The sequence below is a fragment of the Bombyx mandarina genome, chromosome 21, assembly GCF_030267445.1.
Source record: "Bombyx mandarina strain Sakado chromosome 21, ASM3026744v2".
NCBI lineage: Eukaryota > Metazoa > Arthropoda > Insecta > Lepidoptera > Bombycidae > Bombyx > Bombyx mandarina.
The window spans coordinates 10,780,245-10,802,840 of record NC_143227.1 but is presented as its reverse complement, the minus strand read 5'-3'; the positions used below and the strand labels follow the sequence as shown (position 1 = coordinate 10,802,840).

The following is a 22,596-nucleotide window of genomic DNA, read 5'->3' as shown; positions in this document are numbered from 1 at the left end:
ATCAAGGCTATCAGCATAGGTAGGGAAAAAAAACATTTTTTTACTATTTTCTATTTTTGAGTACAGCTAGCTACAAAAGTGTTTTTGGTTACTGTTATTTATTAATAATAAAATGTACTACGCTGAGTATTAGCTTTACAGCGACACTTAATGGAACTTTGAGCTCATGTCAATCGACAACAACGAAGGGCCTCATTCACGTTGATCTATAGGATTTGGTAACTACAGTACACAAGATTTACCTTCAGAATGTTCAGAATCTTAGCGCTAAAAAAATACATTGCTACAATATTCGTTGTCGCAGTAAGAATCGTCGAAAATTCAAGAGTAAACTGATAAAATAATAATAATTACATATAGGTACGTTTTATTTGTTTTCTTATTTAGATATTGTTTGGTCTAGTAGTTGGAGGTTACTCTACAGCAGGGCGAGCTAGATGTTCGGTCGGAGTCCATATTTTAGTTAAAAATATTTTAGGTATATATTTTTTTTGTTTTTCCTACCTAAGCTGATAGCCGTGAGAGGCTACTTCAGCATAACCTGAACTAGTAGGTGAGCTCACGGGACTCAAACCTGACGACGTTGCTAACACGAACCCTAGCAAGAGCCGTGCTTCGCAGAACCACTACTACTACCACCACCGGATCGGAAACGCGATCCACTGAGAGGATCTGGCGAGAAACTTAGTGGGCTGTATCTGTGGGTTAATTTACTCGTCGCAAGTGACGGGTTCGACGTGAACGATGACTGGTGCTTGAGGTACCTAAAAGCACCGTTAGTGGATTGGGAGGATCCGAAATGACGTGTTTTGGGCTACGTCGATTTTATATGAATTAAAGGTCATTGGGTAGTGTTTCTTGCCTCACATGTGCGTTTGGAGTAACCATAACACAGAATTAAATTCTTATTTGGGGCCACAGAATGGAGTTTGTTTTATTCATTTATGAAGTGACACTTCTTTAGGCTCTTCGAGAGTAAAATTTAACTCGCTAAATTAGTTACAGCTAGAGAGAAAATATATAATTTAGGAAGAGCGAGAGTGAGAAAATAGACAGAGCGTCTTTCAAACCACTCGACCTTGAAGAGAGGAAAAGGACAAAGCGACCTAGGTCGTTTCTTTTAAACACTGCATTCCCCATTACAAGAGAAATTTCATTTACGAATGAAAAAATGGTGAAAACTACAATAATACACACCGCAAAGAAGTTTCACTTCTTTCCCGTGCACGAAGTTGCACGCGCACCACTTTTTATCACAATAATTAACCACATTTTTTATTTTAAATTTTATTTGCATATAAACCTAATTACATCGATCTTTAATTTCACGATAAAGCAAATACTCTATATTATAGACCGGTTACGTAATATTGCTTTTAGTTACCTTCATAGTTAGCTTTTATATTTATAACTTGACAGATCATGATGAAGGACTTATACACATTTTTAATCACAATGGTTTCGTTTCATGGTCCTATACAGATAAAATACAATTGTGTAAAAGTTAGAATTCTTTAGTCTAATTTACAATCACCAAGCTTAATCTAATATACATATTTTAAAATATAAAAATCAGCTAGAACTAGTTATTTGAATGCACTATATACCAAACTGGTGCTATTTTTACAATAGAATTAAATCTTAAATGCAAGACAACCATTGGAAAAAGAATACAAAAAATATCATTGCAATGTTTAATTTTTTTTAAAGAAAAAGTTCAGAAAAAGATTCAGCCAGTAGCAATATGGTTACCATATAATTTTAGGTATTACTTAATTATTTAGTGCATGATTTTTTAGTACTTATTTCAAACTAATTACTATTATTTAACTAATCATAATATTAATACTTTAAGAATAGCATTGATGGGACTTGATTTGATAAAAAGTGAAATATATTTTCTTGTATAACAAATATCTCATTATTTATTCTATAATTTAAGCATTATACTACATAGTACATATTTTATGTATGAACTCAGCCCCAAAGTTCGATGCTAAGTATTAATTGATTTTACTTTCCTCATCGTCATCATCCCAATCACTGACTAAACTTTTTATTTTGTCATCTGGTTTATCGGTTTCATTATCTGGTGCAGGATCATGTGAAGCTTTTTTCTCAGCTGTTTCTAAAAGTCCACTATTTGGTTCATCTAGAATAACTTTTTCTGTACGATTATTACATTCAGTGGAAACTATCCCTTCATTTATATTTGCTAATACATTTTCGATTTGCTTAATATGTAAAGGGTCACCCATTTCTTCCCTGTTCCTTTTTGGCAGACCACTGTCAGATATTCCTTCACTGTCTTTTGTCAAGCAAATATCTGTTTTCTCATCTGCGTTTGTTAGGTCATTATGTACCTTTTCTTTGCTAACTTTTATTAGATCCTCATCATCTTTCTCATCATTCAGATTGGGTAAACCTCTATCAATATTTTGTATATTGTAATCGGGTAAATCATTTCGCAATTTTTCTTCATACTCTTTTGGTAATATATTATCAATATTTTCGTCATTGCTACTCAAATCTTCTTGCGAGTCTTCCCAGTCACTTAGCAGAGATGATATGTTATCATTTGGAATTTTAGTTGTTTGTTTGTTTGGGCTCTCAGGTTTTGCAGATTCAGTTGGCTCATTTAAATTTTCAGGTAAGAGAGACTCAGTGTTCACAGTTCCCTCTTCAATATTTTGAGGCGTTTCAGTTGATTTTGTTAATATCTCTTTAGAGTCTTCACAAATTACTTTATTATCATTGATTGCTGGTGGAGAATCGTACTCATCTTCTGACCATTCTGATGTCAATATTTGAATTTTTTCCTCAGCTGCTTTTGGTACTGCTTGCGCAGACACTTGCGCAGACAGTGATACTTTACATTGTACAATTTCCTCAGCTGAATCTATAGAATCAACATTATTTTCTAAACTTAAATCTGTTTGTTGTGTAAATGTTGGACTACAAATATTCTCTTCTTTGTCTATGAGGTTTTCACTGATATCATTTAATCCCATTTTAGTATTACAATCTAGTTTTGATTTAGTTGAATTTTTATCAATATTCTCTAGATTTTCTTCAACTGTTGGAAGATTTTCACTTGATTCTTCTGTAAGCTGTTCATTGATGATCATGTTTTCCACTATCGTCCCTTGAGTAAGATTGCTTGAATCTGTAATGGGTGTAATTGTTGTAGCCGGCAATGTCTCACTTTGTGTGCATTTTTCATTATTTTCCTGAATTGGCTCATTTATTAATTTACTTTGTATGGTTTCTTCTACATCCATATCTACTGGTGAAGGTGGTTTAGGGGGGACTTGAACCTCAGGCGAAACAATTACACTTTGATGAGATGTCATTTGAGGTGTATTTTGTCCAGTTTTTTCTAAGTCAGCATTTGGTTTGTTACTAACAGGCATTGGAGTTATGTCATTTTCCCATTCTTGACTCTCAATTACGTGAGCATTCATGACCGGTGCAGTAGTAGTGACAGTCTCGAAGTTTTGCGTAATTATAGCCGATGATTGTATTAACTGTGTTCCTATTCCTTGTGTAGTCAGAATTTGGAATTGTTTGTTTGTGCTATCAACAGGATGGCTATAAACTACTACTATGTTTGAATTGTCCGTTACAACTGACTCTGTTACATTTAATGGGTAATTTTCTTGTATGATCATTATATCATTTGACTGAGTGTTGTCAAGTTCCATACTCGTTGATTCTACATTGGAGGTGTGGGGGTTGGATAAAACAGCTAACGTTTTGTTAGAATCACCATTATCAAAAAGAATTGGATGGTTTGCAGTCATTAATGCTTTATATTCTTCTTCATTAGAAACAACAAACTGGATGGGTTGATTTAAGTTTGTTTGCTTACTCAAGATGACATTAGATTCATTTACAGTTTCTATTAAATTTGTATAGTCTAACTGAGTTGTAGAGGTAGATGTTTGTTGCACTGGTTCTGAATGCAACATTTCTGGGATGATGAATTCTGGTTCAGCATTTTTAGTTGATCTTGGTATAAGCTGATTATCTTTCAGGATGTACTCTCTGTCATCTATCATAACAATTTCTTCATTTGTAATAACATTACTATTGTCTTCTTGAACATGACCTTTTTGCAGAGACGTAGTAACATTGTTAATTATGTTACTGTTTTCTTTGTATATTTGTTTGGGTTTAACTAAGTTGAATTCAGGATTAAGTATTTTATGCTTTTGATTTAAAGGTGCTTTTATTTCACCATTAGGAATAACATGGATATTTCCGTCTGGTTGAATTTGATAGTGTACATTAACTTCTTCATAGTCATGTGAACGAACTGGGGGAATCTCAATCTCTAACTCCAATTTAGGTTTTTTATCTTTTGATTTTTCTTCATCTGAGTCATCAATTATGCCACTCGATTTATCCTCTTTTTTGTGACATGTTTTCAGATGATTATATAGGCTGCTTTCACGTAAGAAGACTTTTAGGCAATACATACATTGAAGGTTGTGTTTTCTTTCAGCAGAATATTTGTGACCTGTCCTTTGAATGTGCTGGAGAAGTAAATTTGATGAACTAAAGTGTGTAGCACAAACATTACACTGAAAGCTCACAGTTGAATGTGTTAACTTATGTTTCATTAAATATCCTTCACCCATAGCTACATAATTACATTGATTACATTTTGGGAAATTATATGTTGGTGGTGGCTCAATCCCATGTTTTGTATACAGATGGTAAAGATGATAATTTCTTTTTAATGCCTTATATCCACAATATTCACATATATTGACTACTGGTTTTTCATTGTGCACTTCAACTAGATGTCTTCGGAATTTATAATATGACATAAAATGCAATGCTTTGCCTGGTGTTCCACATATAAGGCATATCCAAGGTCCATTAATGTTCTCTGCCCCCATTGCTATTAACTTAGCTGCATGCTTTGAATCTATGACATCAGTCTCATAGGTGAAGTTAGAATCATGTCTTTCAACTTTCTGCTGAGAATTTTTCTGTTCACGAACAGTGGATTGCTTCTTTTTGTTTGGAGTGTTTAATATTTTCAATTTGATATTTTTACTACCTTTCAATAAATGAGAGTATTTCTTTAAAACTTCACTTATTATTTTAGCATGATCAAGATTTGCCGATACTTTACTGTTTTTAGTGTCTATTGTTATTTTAGGAGCATCATTCTGATCTAAAATCTGATCAAAGAGTTGATTGGAGTCCATAATTGGTTTATTCTTCTTTAAATATGTTGTTTGGAACATCTCATTTTCATCAAGTATACCACTCTCCAAGTAATTATCTTCAAAGATGTTATCAACACTTTTCTTACATTCTATAATGTCTAAAGTTGTTGTGTGTTTACTATCACTTGAAGAATTATTGAACAGACCACTTTTTTTAGAGTAACGCTTCTTAGTGTCAGGATGTACCATCAACGGTTGAGATGTATAGGATATGTTACAGAAGGAACTGTCAAACACCCCATCACCATCAAACTCTTCTGATAGCTCATATCTTGTAGGTTTTGGATCTGTCATTGGGTTTTTTTTATTTTGTATATAAGGAGATGATGGACGGTACATTATTTCTTTATTTATATTCACAGGTTTATATACTTTTTTCTCTTTGCATGCACTCTTGTTGTCAAAAGCTTTACCATATGAGCGTTTATTACTAGTAGATGGAGTAGGTTCAGAGCTTTTATGTTTTGGAGCATAGCACTGTGGATTCTGACTGGCACGGTGAGCTTTCAGAAGTTTAGTTAGCACAGGCATTTTCATAATGAGAGAAGTTTGGTAAAGTTTCTCAAGTAAATCCAACCTGAACTCTAATTGTCCAGTGTACATGAAGTTCACTATAGGTACAACGACATCAGCCTGAAGATCGTCCGGCATCACGAGACAATCTTCATACATTTCGCATGTTCTCTCCAAAACTTCAAAATATTCTGTACAAGCATTTAAAACCAGTCTGTGGACTTTCAACTGTGCGTTGTCTTGGAATTGTAGCGTTAAATCACAATAGTCAGTGCGGTTAAAGAAATGTTTTAACCTTTGGAGGAAATAAATTCCCCAGTTATCCACTTTCACTTGCCTTAACTCCGACATAGCGGCGGTTTCAATGTTTTTTCATTATAGGTTATATTTGCAGTATATATATATCTCATCCTGAAACAGTTATTCGCTTTAATAAATTTGTTTTCCGAGATAATTAAAAACCAAGACAAAAGTATTTCAATGAAACGCTAAAGTGATTGATTTTACATTTAGATACAAATTCAAAGCGTTGCTGTCCGATTGATGCCACAAAGAAGCCATTGATAATATCATTCTTCAGTTAAATTTTCCGCCAAAATCTTTTTATTGTTTCAAAGTACTTACGAGTGAAAATCAAAATATCGTAGTTTGTATTTCAATTACTTGACTTCAACACGACTCTACACAGTTTTACTTCACTAAATTTGACCGAAGTTGACAGCGAATACGTAAGATGGCGCCATGATAATTTTCTCATGAAAAGTCCAAGCTTGTTTGACCCTGATCTACATCAATTGATGTCCTATTATGTTCATGATTGTGTAAAAAAAAAAGAAAAAATGTAAGGTGTCTTACAAGGTATTTAATACATAAATTTATATCCAGAAAAATTTGCAAATTTAAGTATAAACTATGTTTTTCATTTATATTCACTTAAATTGATAAATAGTACGGCACTTGACTGCGCGAGATATGAGTAGCGCCCTCTATAAAACCTATTGATTGGATGCGCTCTTTACAGCTTAGCATTAAATGGGCTAGCAGATGACGTTTCGAACCTGTACATTTAATATAAGAATTCTATTAAAACATAGGTAACTGTAATATGTCAATAGATGGCTCTGTTTATTTTATGTTAACTTCAAATCATAGGAATGATGCGTTATGCATTGCCAAATTACATTTTGAATCTTTAACTTTTGCAAGTAAATTGTTTTGAGTTACTTAGGCATTGGTACCTATGACGTTTCATTGGTTGAATTTTTTTCAATTTATTAAATATGAAGTTATGGTGCCTTTTTCTGATTTTAAAATGAAAGATTAATGGGGTAGCGATCTCACAAGCGATGATTTTGCTGTCTTATTTATTTATAGGTTTCGGTACGCTTATTTATAGCACGGTCTACCTAACGGAAAATGGTCACCGATGCTCATGGGTTCGGAATAAGCCTCATTTGAAAAGATTTTCAAATGTCTGTTTATCTGGCAATTCGGTTATTTCGGAGATTTACAGGTATAGTGTCAAGTCTAATTAAAAATCAGTATTAAATAAATCCAGGGGGAAGAAAGAGGTTTTTTCCCTTTCTATTTGCTTGGGGCTATTCCAGCTACGCGCGGCCGGATCGGTGAGCTCACGGCCTCAATCTGAGAGAATTTGTACCTACTTCGCAGTATCTACCATCTGGTTCGAATCGCGACCTACTGAGAAGATCGGTCAGAAACTCCGTAGTCTATGGGTTAGTTCGCTCGTCTAACTCTTTGTCGTAATCGACGAGGTTAGCGACCGGTGCTCGAAGAGCCTAAAAGCACCGAGAGTGGATCCTGCAAGAAATGTTTCGGGCTACAGCGGCTGCGATGCCCCGTCGTTCGGCTCGATTATTTAGAGGTATCACATACCTCACATACCACGGTGCTCAGACTGCTATCGCGCGTGAGCATACACTACACTCGCATAGGTCATGACGGTATGTATGCAAGTTTTGTAGTGTCAAGTGTCACCTAATTACAAAATACCATAGCAATGCATAAAGTATTAGTGTCCGTACCGATTCGTAGGTAGCAGTGGCGTAGCTAGGTAACCAAGGGCCCTGGGGCAAATTAAAAAATGGGGCCCCACTGTTATGTAAGTTGATTAGGTTTTATCAAAGAAAAATATGTAATTTACAAATACTTTAAAAATGCTAAGCTACTTAAGCTATTTTTTGTGCACTGCAGGGCAGGTAATAAAAATATTAAACAGTAACAACTTAATAGGTTGGGGAAAAAGTCTTTTCGCATTAGGTATAGTATATATGAACTTGTAATAAAATTTCTTTGGCTATAATATTTGTATATGGCTGGTTTTGGTATCATTAAAAGTTTAAATTTTAAAGAAGATAATTCAAATTCAAATTAGGAAAATGTGTGATTTTTATTTAATTTTCGTACTGTCAAGATGAGTGAATCTAATGAAGAAATTCGATACATTTTAAAAAAAATTACTGCAAAAAAGGTAAAAATGCCACGCAAGCCGCGAAATAAATTTGCGATGTTTATGGACCTAGCGTAGTTTCTGTGAGAGTAACATAAATTTGGTTTAAGCGTTTTCAATCCGGAAATTTTGATGTCTAAGATGCATGACGCTCTGGTCGCCCTATTAAGGATAAAATGGATGCCATTTTTGAAAAAGTGGAGCAAATCGGCATATCAGTAGTTACGTCGTAGCTGAAGAACTGGGAATTGACCACAAAACAGTTTTGGCGCATTTGAAAAAAACTGGGTACACAACAATATTTGGGTATCTCACGAGCTCAGTAAAAGAAACCTAATGAACCGTGTACTCATTTGTGATTCTTTATTACGACGAAATGAAACCGAACGATTTTTGAAGAAGCTGATAACTGGTGATGAAAAGTGGATCACGTACGACAAGAACGTGCGAAAAAGGTCATGGTCAAAGGCCGGTCAGGCTTCACAGACTGTGGCGAAACCCGGGTTAACTCGCAACAAGGTGATGCTGTGTGTGTGGTGGGATTGGAAGGGCATTATTCATTATGAGCTGTTACTACCAGGCAGGACCATCGATTCTGAACTCAACTGCGAACAACTGATGAGATTAAAGCAAGAAGTTGAGAGAAAGCGGCCGGAATTAATCAAGAGAAGGGGTGTGGTTTTTCATCATGATAACGCTAGACCTCACACATTTTTAGCACTCAGCAAAAATTAAAAGAGCTTGGCTGGGAGGTGTCAATGCATCCGCCGTATAGTCCTGACCTTACACCTTCAGATTTCCATCTGTCTGTGTCCTACAGAAAAAAATTAAGGGAATTCATTAAGCATAACTTTTGAATTTCTCTCACCTATGTTGTCATGATTAAAGTGGGCAGTTGCAACCTGTATATTTATTTTGAAAATGGGAGAAAATTCCAAAAGTTCAGTTCGATCGAGATTTCTGGTAAAGATTCGAGGGCCCCCTGAGCTTGAGGGCCCCGGGGCACTGCCCCGCCTAGCCCCTTGGTAGCTACGCCACTGGTAGGTAGGTATCTTAAGGATATGTCAGAATGCTATTTTGACGAAGCGACGCGACATCGTAACTCCCCTAGGTATCTTTTAATGGCCGCTAATTACATATCCGACCCAGGCGACGGGGCAACGTAAAGTCGCCACCGCCCTGAACGTGTTTTGTCGGAGCCCCCTGATCTGCTCTCGCTGATTTTAGACTCTGCAAGCATCGGTCACCGTTCTCGTCGTACAAAAAGTTCGACGTGCAACCTAGCTCTTAGGCACAACCCGCTGAGTTTCTCATCTTCTCATCGGGTCTTCTCAATCAGTTGCGGTTACGATTCGTTGCTTGATTAAGCGAGCACTACTTACTCTAGCCAGGGCCGGTGTTAGCAAACTCTCGGGTTGAGACTGTGAGGTCACCTATCAGTCAGCGTAGCTTTAATAGCTTCACATTCTATAATTTGTTCTGTAATTTGATTGTGTACATAAGTAAATACGTAGTGATGTGTACGCAAGAAAAATTAAATAATAAAAAAATACAGTTTTTTTGCTAACAATAATATATTTAAAATAAATTTTATAAAGTTTAATTTAATTCTCTTGTGTTACAGTTTTTCTTGTGTTATGTTATAGTTTTATTTTAGTTCTGCGGTGCCATTGTTTTTTACGTCACGTATTATGTCAAAGCGTACAACACATGTTTAAAATTGTACAAACGCTTATGAAGTTATGAGTCTTGTATTAAGCTACACAACTCAAAAAGTCTAAGTAGCTAAGGGTTTGATAATGTTCATTTTGATTATATATCTCACTTGTAGGTATACTTTCACTGTCGCGTAATTTAAGTTTTATTTCTATGGTTTATTAAAGGTTAATCGTTTCAATTGGTAGCAACACCGAAGAAAAAAAAATGTAGAAAAAATAATGATAAACAAACAAAAAAAATACACAATAATTCTCATGATTTTTTAAATCAATTGATTCTCCCAAGATATTAACGACAGTTCTTAGCTTCGCCAGCTTCTGCGTGACATAGCCGGTCCAAATTAAATTTTATTTAAAGAAAAGTTGGAAAACCCATTCGAAAATTCACAAAACCTTAACAAATTAATTCCTCGAAATACAACATATTTACTTCATGAACATATTTTCGTTGTCCTATCCTTTTATATTACACTACCCAACTGGACCCTTAAAGCGGCTGATCGCAAACTCGTGGATACTTTTGAGATGTGGTGCTGGAGAAGAATGCTCCGGATACGTTCACGATTGACTTCCACGGTGAAGGAATAACATCGTGCAATAAAAATCAAACCCGCAAAATTATAATTTGCGTAATTACTGGTGGTAGGACCTCTTGTGAGTCCGCACGGGTAGGTACCACCGCCCCGCCTATTTCTGCCGTAAAGCAGTAATGCGTTTCGGTTTGAAGGGTGGGGCAGCCGTTGTGACTATACTGAGACCTTAGAACTATATCTCAAGGTGTGTGGCGCATTTACGTTGTAGATGTCTATGGGCTCCAATAACCACTTAACACCAGGTGGGCTGTGAGCTCGTCCACACATCTAAGCAATAAAAAAAAATACCTTGGACGGCGAAGAGAAGCAATCTGTCTATCTTAGACCAACTGCAGATCAAGACTAGACTGTCCACACTCTGCCTTCGCCGCGCACTCGAGTACTTCGGTCATATTGCTCGGAAAACACCGGATAGTCTAGAGAGACTATTCGTGACAGGGAAGATCGAGGGAAAGAGACCGCGCGGGCGCAGTCCGACAAGGTGGTTCGACCAAATCCGCACCACACTCGAGATCCCATTCCACGACGCCCTTCATGCGGCCAATGATCGAAGGCGCTGGCGGGACATTATAAGGAGCAAAATCCTGTCGACATATAATGGTCACGACCCTCAGCAGTGAGGAAACGACGCGAGGAGGAGGACCCAACTAAGTTAGCCTCATGTACCTAAGATTATAAATTGTTATCCGTGCAACAAGTCCGCATAAGTGGGTACTCTGGTAATACATCTGATCGCGATCCTCAGCATTGAGAGAACGTTAAAGAAGAAGAATACATAATAATATGGAGATTTATAATAAGTCGCATTCAAATTTCGGGCAGCTCATTGAGATTTCTTCTCCCGAGTTAATCCTATTAAGGAGGCCACTTCAATTATGTGAGATTGTTTTTGCTGAACACGGCCGACTATGTAAACGTTGTGTGTTAAATGTGTCCGCAATTTCGCATTGATTGTTTCTAGCTTTTGATATGCTTAATGCCCACGGCCTTGTATATAGACTAGCCCGGACGCGTTAAATGACCACAAGCTTGGCTATGAAGACAAAAAACAGAATATAGCGATGGTTAATCAGAATAAAAAATAATACAAAATTGACTATGTTCTCTATTCTAAAAGCCCTTGCTCTGCGACATGTAGTGAATGTTTCCTCTTTGCTTGCGCTCAAGCAAAAGCTGCTTTTCTATTCAAATTTCAAGAATATTCAACAAACTTTTTTTTTTCAATTTTGAAGTCAAGGTTCCTTACGCTCTTAAATTAATTTAGTGGCTAGTTTTTTTTCATAAAACTGCTTCCTATACTTTGTTGTGTAGTTGTAGTATAAAAGGATAGGAAAACAAAGAAGTCAGTTCGTTGAAGAGATAGTTTCTACGGGTTTTCAATAAAAATAATTAGTGAAGATTGTGTGAATATTAGAAGTTTTCGGACAGCGTTTCCAATAGTTCTGTATTTAAAATTTTTATTTGGGCCGTTACGTATCTACATAAAAAGTACTATATAAGTCCAGTCCTTATGCGATGATACAGAGATACAGAAGAGCCGGAAAACGTCGCTAAGGAAACAGTTTAATAAAATAAGATTTGTAGAGGGCTTTTTTATTGCAAAGTTTTAAAAAATATTTTTTTAAACTAAATTAATTTATTCGTAGTTAATAATGGTGTTATTCACACTGGGTGAACCAATTTGAATTTGATTTATTTACGTATTGAGGGTAAACACAAGTTTTTTAGAAACAAATCGCGGGAAGATGTTCGCAATGGTCATGCTAGTTAAAAAATTAAAGTAATTTCATCGTATATATAGCGGCGCGAAACTTCAGCATCCACTACAGTTATACCACAATCTAGGGTTATACAATAACTTATTTAAGAACGCGATAATGTGCTTAAGCTGCCCACTTATCTGCTGACCACTCTACTCCTCGATAAGACAAGAAAAGAAGTGTTCGAATGAAGCTGATTTGCCAGTCTTCGGCCCGCCCAGCCTTCGCTCCGCCTACTGGATTGGGCGGCGGTGAACTAGCGGGTTGCGGCAGTACGTTGCTGATCCTACCGGAAGATTGTTGCTTTGCATTGAGTTCCTGTATACGAAACTCTTTACCTTTTTGTGAAAAAAAAAATTACTGGTAAGTCAGTCAGTCAGTTATATTATTAGCACTTATAAGATTTCCGCTGAATTAATTATTTGAGTAAGAATGAAAAAACTTGTTGCATATTTTCTGTTAGTTACATATTCTTCTTCTGCCTTTTTAAAATAACCTTAATTTTGTATTAAATAAAGTTCATAGAAAACTGAAGATCGTTTTTAGACGGGGTACGCACTGCAATGGATTAAATTTTTAAAGTGATTATGTTAACGAGTGCACGAGCTAGGCAGTAATTTATTTCAAATATAGGGTTTTTTTTTTATTGCTTAGATGGATGGAGGAGCTCACAGCCCACCTGGTGTTAAGTGGTTACTGGAGCCCATAGACATCTACAACGTAAATGCGCCACCCACCTCGAGATATAAGTTCTAAGGTCTCAGTATAGTTACAACGGCTACCCCACCCTTCGAACCGAAACGCATTACTGCTTCACGGTGGAAATAGGCGGGGTGGTGGTACCTACCCGTGCGGACTCCCAAGAGGTCCTACCACCAGTATATGTCAGTACAGCTCCTATGGTGGGTTGGTGGAAACTCAGTAGCGGTACTTTTCGTATTTTCTGTTTAATAGTCAAACTATTATTATTAAAATGCTCAGCCCTACGACATTGGTAATACCACCAAGTAAGTCGCTTCTGGTAGGAAGAGTGGGATAGTCGTTATATGTAAAATACAATCTAGATTCCGACTTACTCAAAGTGGATGTTGGCATTGACGTTATGCTTTCTAAGGCCTCTGGTAACCACGTTGCTGTGTGAACACGTTCAACCCTCTAGTGTAATAAAAAAAACCTTTACCACCATTAAATCAGACAGTGAATAAAATCCCTACATCCTATAAACGGTTTGCAAAACTATCGATCGTGAAACGATTTTAGATCAAGGTGTATAAAGATAGCCGTGAAAAGAGGGAGGGAAATGTGAAATTAAATTATTAAGTGGCAGCTGTGACGAAGCGCCGACGGCTTTGCGGTTAGCGTTTATCTTTATGTTGCAGTTCGATAATGTGCTATTAGATACAAGTATATGTATACGTTAGTATTCGGCGCAAATGGAAATGCAAAAAATTTGTCTACGTAAGTTTAATTTAACAATATTTAAATTGTATCTTAATTTTTCTGAAGATGAGGTGCTGAATTTAGACTTCTGAAGCTAAACACTGTTTATCTTATTTATTTAATATTTATTGCACAAAACAGTAGGTACTAATGGTGAATAAGAACAGTTGGAGAACAGTTAAATATTAGGTCGTGATGCAGAAAGTGGGGTAATACTGATAGGAGATTAAAAGTGATACGAGAATTGGAAAGAGAAAATAAACTCTGTTTAGAAAAAGCTTTTTCAATGTTGTCGATTAAGGAATTGTCGGATATACATACTTACCTGTCTTCAGCCCCGGAACTTTGACAAATAATATGTATCGTAACAACAATATCTTGTTTAAAACAAAAAACAAGAATAACAGTAGAAGGAGTTCGAGAAACGCTACGCTTACGCTAGCTAACAGTTAAAATTGTCGAAATTTCCAAAAAGTATCGATACGTATATACGTCTTGTCGATATGATAAGATTTGAAAGACAACATTTATGCTCTAAAAATCCAATGTATTTACTTCCAGCTATTAATAAATCGATTAAAAAAAACAATTTGCTTTTATTTCATTAGAAATACAACAAAGAAATTATACTCCATTAATTTATGTAAGTGAAGCTACATTGAAATAGGAACGGAGATACTTTTTCGTCCATTTAGCGCGTCGTCTCGACATTTTTCACGTTTTTTCTCATCCGCCCCGACAATGGTTGTCTCGCTTCTCATTTTACAATTAGGCTTCCGCAAAGTACTTTTGCATAATATATATTGAAAAGTGATTTTTAAGTCAGGAAATATGGGAAGATTTTTTTTTGTTCGTTTGATTGATTTTTAAGCTTCTTATATTTTTATGACAAAATGCCTCTTGACAATTTTCTTTAAATATATATTTAATATATTTTTTCATATAAAACAAGCGTGTCTAGTTTCGTACTCACAGCTCATTCTTATATTAAATAGTTACCAGCAAACCATAGATATGGCAATGTGAAAACTATCTCCTTGAGAGATGTGGTTGATGTTTTTGCTGTTGTATAACGCTTGGTTCACTAACTGCTTCGCGACAGAAAGAAGTAGGATACTAGTACCTACTCTAGGTCATTTATTTGATAACGTATGACCTATTTTCCGTACGATTAAATAAGGAGATTTTATCTGTTCATTTTCGGAGGTCCTCGGAGATTTTATGACAACAAAAGACAAAAATTAGATGGGACGGTATGCAAATTCGGCCCACGGCTAAAATGCTAATTTCCGTGGGAGAGACACTGGTAAACTTTTTAATCTCATGTGACGCGACTCCCGCTTCACCACCCCGCGTCACAGCGATGATTGAAAGCACTCCTCATTTGGGTTTTTATTACTTTTTCATTTTTACAAATTTTCTCAATTCCGTGATAGCTTTTGTTGTTTTATTTTGAAAATTAAAAAAAAGGAACACATTTTATTTAGGGTTACAGTTAAATTCTTTCTTCGATAAGATGACGTGCTTGGATTATTTGTTGTTCTAAAAATGAATGATTAATCTATATATATAAAAGAAAGTCGTGTTAGTTACACTATTTATAACTCAAGAATGGCTGAACTGATTTGGCTGAAAATTTGTGAGGGGGTAGCTTAGAACCAGGAGAAGGACATAGGATACTTTTTATAACGTTCCCGTGGGACGTTACATAAAACGTGGTATAACAAAACGCAACTGATATAGAATAACAAAACGCAACTGACAGCTAAACGTAATATATTCTATGGTTAATTATAGTAGAATTTTGAGGTTGACGTGTTTAAAACAAACCATAGATTATACACTTAATATATGAAACAAACTGTGTGGCGGAACAAAGTTCGCCGAGTCCGCTAGTTTTAAAATGAAAATACAAAACTCGGAATAAAGATGAAGTGAAATGTGTAGGACATAATGACTCTATAATAACACATCTTTAAATAAAAGATCTAGTTAACACTTGAAATGCTGCTAGTTGTCACAAATGTGCGTATAAAATGCACCCTTTCCCCATGACTATTGCAACGACCCTGTCATTGTTCATACGTCAATCATTTTTTACCATAACACTTTAATTTATCTTTCAATATTCTAGTTCTTACAGCCATTTAAATAAGTGTCAAGAAGATATAGAAAACGGTACTAGTGTATTGGTTTGGTATTTGCTTTTCAAAAGCTACCTTGAACGTGGTCCGTAAGGTTTATATCCTAGTAAATTGTAGCATTACATGAAAATGTGATGCGCCTTACATGCTTTGTTCAAAATTTTGGGGCTACAATATCTTTGTTTGATAGTCGTCTTTGTGTGTTCATAATCGGAATGAGGACCTGTGTCATTTGGGTTCGAAGTTTGCTTCTCTTTGGTCTCTTTGGTTCTAAGTGAAGTTTGAAAATACGCGCACTACAGATTTTATCAATTATGATTAATTATGAAGTGATCGTGGCCTAAAGGATAAGATGTCCGGTATAATCGTAACCGGCGATGCACCGGTGTTCGAATCCCGCAGGCGGGTACCAATTTTTCTAATGAAATACGTACTTGATAATTGTTCACGATTGACTTCCACGGTGAATGAATAACATCGTGTAATAAAAATGAAACCCGCAAAAATACAATTTGAAACTCATCAGAAGCAATCATGTCTAGAGGTGGGTGGTGGCACTTAGGGGTCTATGAGCTCTGGTAACCACTTAACACTAGGTAGGCCGTGAGCTCGTCCACCAGTCTAGACAATAAATAAATAAAAAAAACAAGTTTTTTTTTATCGTCCTTTTTGACATGTGAAAACTGTTCCACCCGGGATTGGAGGTTAAATTCTGAATTTGTAGTTCAATATAATGATCCACTATTCGAGTAAGCTGTACGAATAATCCGAAGATAACCTAAACATGACTTTGAAACTCCAATTGATCTCATTTTCTTGCTAAATAAACGAAATCTGGAAATCCTGCCAAACATCTCGTTCATAGGAGAGGGCACGATCCTTGAACCATAGGCGGTTTTATTTTCATTGCTCCAAAATACAAGTCTAGCATTGGAATAAAATTAACAACGGTTTTTGAAATTTTTCGAAAATTATTTTTCATAGGTAACAGCTAACCTAATTTTCTAATTAATCTGTTTGTAGAAATTACTATCTTTCTACCAATTTGCTAGGAGCATTAATGCCAACAATTTCAAGGTCAGATAGTTCTACAACGAAATCATGAATTCGATCATGGCGTGTGGCTACTGAAACAACAAAATGTATAAAATTTACCACACCTAATGTTAGACAAGTAGACACTAATATCATTCTAAGTGGAGAGACACTGGAGCTTGTAGATTCGACAGTTTTTCTTCTTCTTTCTTGTCACACTGTTATGTCTACGGGCTATGGTAAGCCACCGGTCTATAGCACCAAAAAAGACCGCACATTTCACAGTAACTTTTAATGATTTATATTATTAGGTGGGGTCGAATTGGTTTCCAGTTCCGAACGCTTGACAGTTTGGCATTTTTGTCGCCCACGCAATAATACCGGAACGAATTGTCGTCGTTACGTAAATTGGCGTGGCATTTGGCGGCAAAGGCGTCCCTTTATTTGTATAAGACTTTGATAATGAAATTATCAACGCCATTTTTTTTTTTACAATATCATCTATTTAACGTGAAAATGTTTGGGGGATCATCTTACTGTTGGTAATATTAAGCGATTCTAGTCGAGAATATATTGCTTTACGCTAATTGAGGCGTTACTTGTGAACTGATTTTGCGTATTACGTTGTTTTTTTTACACAATTCCAATATTAATCGTAGTCTCACGAAAGTGCAAAATGTTTTTAGTATATAGGATGCATTTTTGCCAATTGTTCGTCTGTGACAGTAATTTAAAAATTTATAACCTATATAAATAAAGACGTAGCGTAGGCCTTCCATTAAATTGACCGATTTATTGATTGACCTATGAGGTTCGCGGGGATCCGCCGGATGCAAGCAGCGCAGGACTGATCTTTGTGGCGAGGCTTGGGGAGGCCTATGTCCACGAGGACGTTTGTGGGCTAATAGAATAGAAATATAAAGTTTTACATGAGGTTCTGTTTGGCCTTAATCAAATGGTTGATCGAGAAAGTTCCATCGCTTTCCCATCATACATGTTTAGATTAGATTTAGATTTTCATTTTATTTCTACTTAAGTGAATAACGTATTTCTTAAGAATTGATGTGATCCCAAAATAACGTAAGTACCGTTCTGTTTCTGCCATCGTCTGCAATAAGCAATAGCCGTTATTTCAATTATTAATACGTGAAGCAAAAACTTTGCGCCCCTTTTTACGAAAATTGCGCGGACGGAGGAGTATGAAATTTCCCACTTTACACTTATAGAGAATATAGAGGATTGCAGAATGTTAATATTTATAAAAAAATATGCATAAAAAATATATTAAATCAATAAAAAAAAATGTTATACAGTCTACCAAGTATTTGACACACACGCGCATAGGTATAGTAGTACTCTTTTGATTATTGTTTTGAAGTCTGGGGTCAAATTGAGAATAGATTAATATTGTTTGTCTATAATATTATTTGTATATAGTGTAGTCTTAGCAAAATCTGTAATTATAGAAATATAATAGATATTCTTTGACAATAGAACCAAAATAATGTTAAAGCTTATAGTCTCTAGTTTCAATTAAACTGTGATTTTGGCTTGTATCAACGTCAACACCCGTATTCACTGTAGTAAATATTCAACCGAAAAGACAATCAATTACGATTTTAATTTCCGAAATTCGACCGGTCATAATTCATGCCGCCAAATACTTAGGTGTTATTCGTTGAGCGTCAGACGGGGTGCAGTACACGCGGTTAAATACGAGGTTACCTAATATAATTATTCCGTACCGAGGGGTCGAAAACACCCCAAGCTTTTTAGCGGTTTTGTTCGGTAACCTATGATTTCATTTAACGTACGTCCCTCGACGAGTTCGAAGCGTTTCGTATTTCTGTATCGGTCGCGCAATTGAAGCAGATGTGTTTTTTTCTTTCTTTCCATTAAAGTACAACATATAGACGCTTGAAAGGCAAACGTGACTAAGCGACAACAACTGCTTTGTACATAAATGATAGGAAATAACCATATTCGATGCAAAAAAAATATATTTCTAGGTCTATTAAAATCATTTCAATCCTAAGGCTAAATTCGTTAAAATAGATTTTTTTTCAGGTATTTCTCAGGTATCTTTTAAATTACTTTCAACTTTTAATTAGTCTACTGTAAAGTTCACGCATTGTCGCTTAGTCACGTTTGCCTTACAAGCGTCGAATGTACTTCTAGTGAAAAGTGTTACTTGTGATGTGATTTGGCTAATTTATATTTTTGAGGACTTTCGAATTTCGTTTATAGCAAACGTTTTTATATCTATTTTATGTGTTTGTGATTGATATGTAATTTGGATTTCACATTTCTGCACTCCTTCTCCGTATAAACTTACACCATGTCAAGACTGAGAACTTTCCGTGCCAGCAATGTTCCTAAAAAGGCTACTAATTTAGCATTAGGTTTTAATGAATTGATAAGTGTGAAACTTAACTAAAACTTTAAAGGTAAGCTGTCATTCCATTTGATTTCCAAATTATACAGTATGTTCGAATCGCAGATGATATAACTTGGTATTTTCTTCGATCTTCGCGAGTCATAGACATAATTAAAACTATATTTACTGGTGGTAGGACCTCTTGTGAGTCTGCACGGGTAGGTATCACCATCCTGCCTATTTCTGTCGTGAAGCAGTAATGCGTTTCGGTTTGAAGGGTGGGGCAGCCGTTGTAACTATACTGAGATCTTAGAACTCATATCTCAAGATAGGTGGCGGCATTTACATTGTAGATGTCTATGTGCTCCGGTAACCACTTAACACTAGGTGGGCTGTGAGCTCATCCACCCATCTAAGCAATAAATAAATAAATGCGGCTTAATCTTACGTTTGTTACTGGCTGGAATACTTTACAGTTATTGTGGTGAGAGATGAGTTGACATTTATCTATCGAAACATCTACAATCATATAATTACAATAAGATACGCGAGATTAACGGAGGCAGCGGCTTGGCTCTGCCTCTGACATTGCTGAAGTCCATGGGCGATGGTAACCACTAACCATCGGGTGGGCCGTATGCTCATCTGCCTACAAGGGCAATAAAACGAAATAAAAAAAGTGAAGCTTTACTTAAATTCTTCTTGGTTCGATAGTTGTGATGTTAATGATGTTATAACAAACTGACTGCTGACATCTTTTGTTTATCACTCGTAGCATATAGAAATATGTGCCATTTTGGATAATTTTTAAGGTGAGTTAGGTCCAATGTGTATTATTAAGTTTGAAAGTATATATACACATGTATACACATAAAATAGAGGTGGATGTACATATGTGCGTATTGTGTTGGTTTTCGTTTTTTTTTTGTAAACTTTAATTTGTAAATTTCTCTTTTTTTTCCTTTGTTCACTTTCTACATAAATGTGATTTTGATGGTGCGAACTTATTTGGTTATTGTTTTAGCTATTTTTTTCAAATATTATATGTTTGTTTTGTACTGTTGGTTTCCCAAATAAATTAATAAAAACAAAGTGTCAATGTTCTTGTGCCACTATTCACTATTGCATAAGCAGTTAAGCTACCTGATGTTGAGTAGTTACTATAGTTTATAATCACCGCTAGGTGAATGTACATGAGACATTCGAACTGTTTTTTTTAACAATTCACACGCACGCGGCTATTCTGCTCTGATTAGGATACTCAGTTTTGTGGGTACCAGAGACTGACAAACATACTTAAATACATTTAAATATATACATAACAACCACTCAGACATAATGATAACATACCACAAAGTTTACCCGATGTGGGAATCGAACCCAAGACTCTCTGCGCCACAGTCAGAGGCGCTAACTAATGCACCACCACGAGCCAATGTCTGACTAATTACTAGTTAATCATAATTGGTCCATAGGAGATATATGGCAAGGTAATTTACCTAATGTAGGTATAGATGGATGATCGAGTTAAGAGCCCAGTTGGTGATAAGTGGCTCATAAAAAGCGTAACATGAATGCCGTGATTTATATCAATGGATGGCTAAGAAGATCAAATTTTTATATAACATGGTTTATGTATTAACACCAGTCTTCATAATTTTATAAAGATTTCAATATACTGTTATTAGCGGTAGCCGTGATCACTTTAAGGCGAAAATATTCAGTGATGTAGATTAACTTGATTTACATATTTATTGTAGTCGACTATTGTAATCACTAGTGTATGTTTCGTTGGTTGAATTATTCACATTGATTCTACATCAAAATGTACCATTAAGAAAAAAAACTTTAAAAAACTCTACCTAACGTTTACTAATCTATACTAATATATAAATCTACAGTGGTTTTTACGGATGCTCCGTTATAACTACTGAACCATGCATCCGATTGACTTGAAACTTGGTATCCATGTAGAAAATATATGTACTTAATGGATAGGCTAATATTTAGATGAGTGTTGGACTCCCTAATAATAATGACAATAAATAATAATGTTAAATTTAAATGCCCAGCGAAGCGGGCGAATACGGCTAGTATATCATAAATTCTTTAGTGTTTGGAGAAATCGAGAAGACGTAAGCTCTTGCACCGAGCGAATGATATTATTCATTAGATCGACTGTCCCAATGTTATCGTTCGGAATTGGTGTTTATATAAAGTTATCTTGAAACTATCGTTAACTATGGTATAATCTGTCCTTTGATAATCGTAGGCACAAATGCTAAGAAATAAAATTTAATACTGTGCCAATGAATATTTAAGATCAATAAGACATATTTTCCAAGTTATCCGCAGAAGGGAGGAAGTTGTTTTAAAATCAATTAAGCAACAATAAAACGGAGCTACTGGTTCGCTCGTTAATTAGCGATGTAACAGCGCGGGCTGTTCGTTCCCTTCTCAGATGTCTTTTCGAACGAATAAAACTCTGATTCGAAGCATTCGTTGAAGCTCGAATTAATTAATGTTCTTTGGAAAGTTTCGCAGGTGGAACGAACGTTACGGGTGGAAATCTTGTTGCTTATGAAAAACTTTTAAAAGACATTTCACTACATTAACATTTTTTTCTTAATCAATATCTCTTCATTTTATAGTAAGTTTTCTTAAAGAGTACAATAATACGAGTAAATAAAGAATTACTTGTTAATAAGCATTGAAATTATACGTAAATAAAACTTACATAAGTGCTGTTGTTAGAACGGTTTCATTGATATTATTTATATTCATGGTGGTAGGACCTCTTGAGAGTCCGCGCGGGTAGGTACCACCACTCTGCCTATTTCTGCCGTGAAGCAGTAATGCGTTTCGGTTTGAAGGGTGGGACAGCCGTTGTAACTATACTTGAGACCTTAGAACTTATATGTCAAGGTGGGTGGCGGATTTACGTTGTAGATGTCTATGGGCTCCAGTAACCACTTAACACTAGGTGGGCTGTGAGCTCGTCCACCTATCTAAGCAATAAAAAATATATTATTTATCAATAAGCGATTTTAACAGTCTTCCTATAGCGGGCCTATAAAGCCCTGACAGCGCCTTATGAATAATGCTATTCCTTTGTCGTATCACTCTTGTCAGAGCGGTCGTGGTCGTCATTCAGTATCATTGCTGTGGACAGATATTGTGGCGGGCCTTTGTGGCGAGCCTGGTCCACTTATGCCAACAACCGTCATCTGCCGGTTTGGCTTGGTCATCGATATTAGGCAGCGTCTATTGGCGCTCATGCATGGGCGCATACTATAATTTTTT

General features: G+C 35.8%; 2 protein-coding genes across 3 annotated transcripts in view; one reads left to right on the top strand and one right to left on the bottom strand.

Annotated features, from left to right (window-relative positions):
• Nucleotides 1-1,682: 1,682 nt before the first annotated feature.
• Nucleotides 1,683-6,538, bottom strand: Cp190 (centrosome-associated zinc finger protein Cp190). The gene is made up of 2 exons (XM_028185292.2): nt 6,381-6,538; nt 1,683-6,167 (listed from the first exon to the last, which is right to left on the bottom strand). The coding sequence occupies exon 2, from the start codon at nt 6,105-6,107 to the stop codon at nt 2,004-2,006; it is 4,104 nt and encodes a 1,367-aa protein (XP_028041093.2). The 5' UTR covers nt 6,108-6,167; nt 6,381-6,538; the 3' UTR covers nt 1,683-2,003.
• Nucleotides 6,539-12,569: 6,031 nt separating this feature from the next.
• The window catches only part of LOC114251111 (uncharacterized), a 29,323-nt gene continuing 19,296 nt past the window's right edge, over nt 12,570-22,596 (top strand). The window contains exon 1 of one of the 2 annotated variants that reach the window (XM_089736361.1): nt 12,570-12,660. The gene's annotated coding sequence lies outside the window, so the exon portion shown is untranslated. Of the gene's footprint in view, nt 12,661-19,341; nt 19,364-22,596 lie in introns of those variants that run through there. The other variant, XM_089736362.1, reaches the window with a different exon arrangement.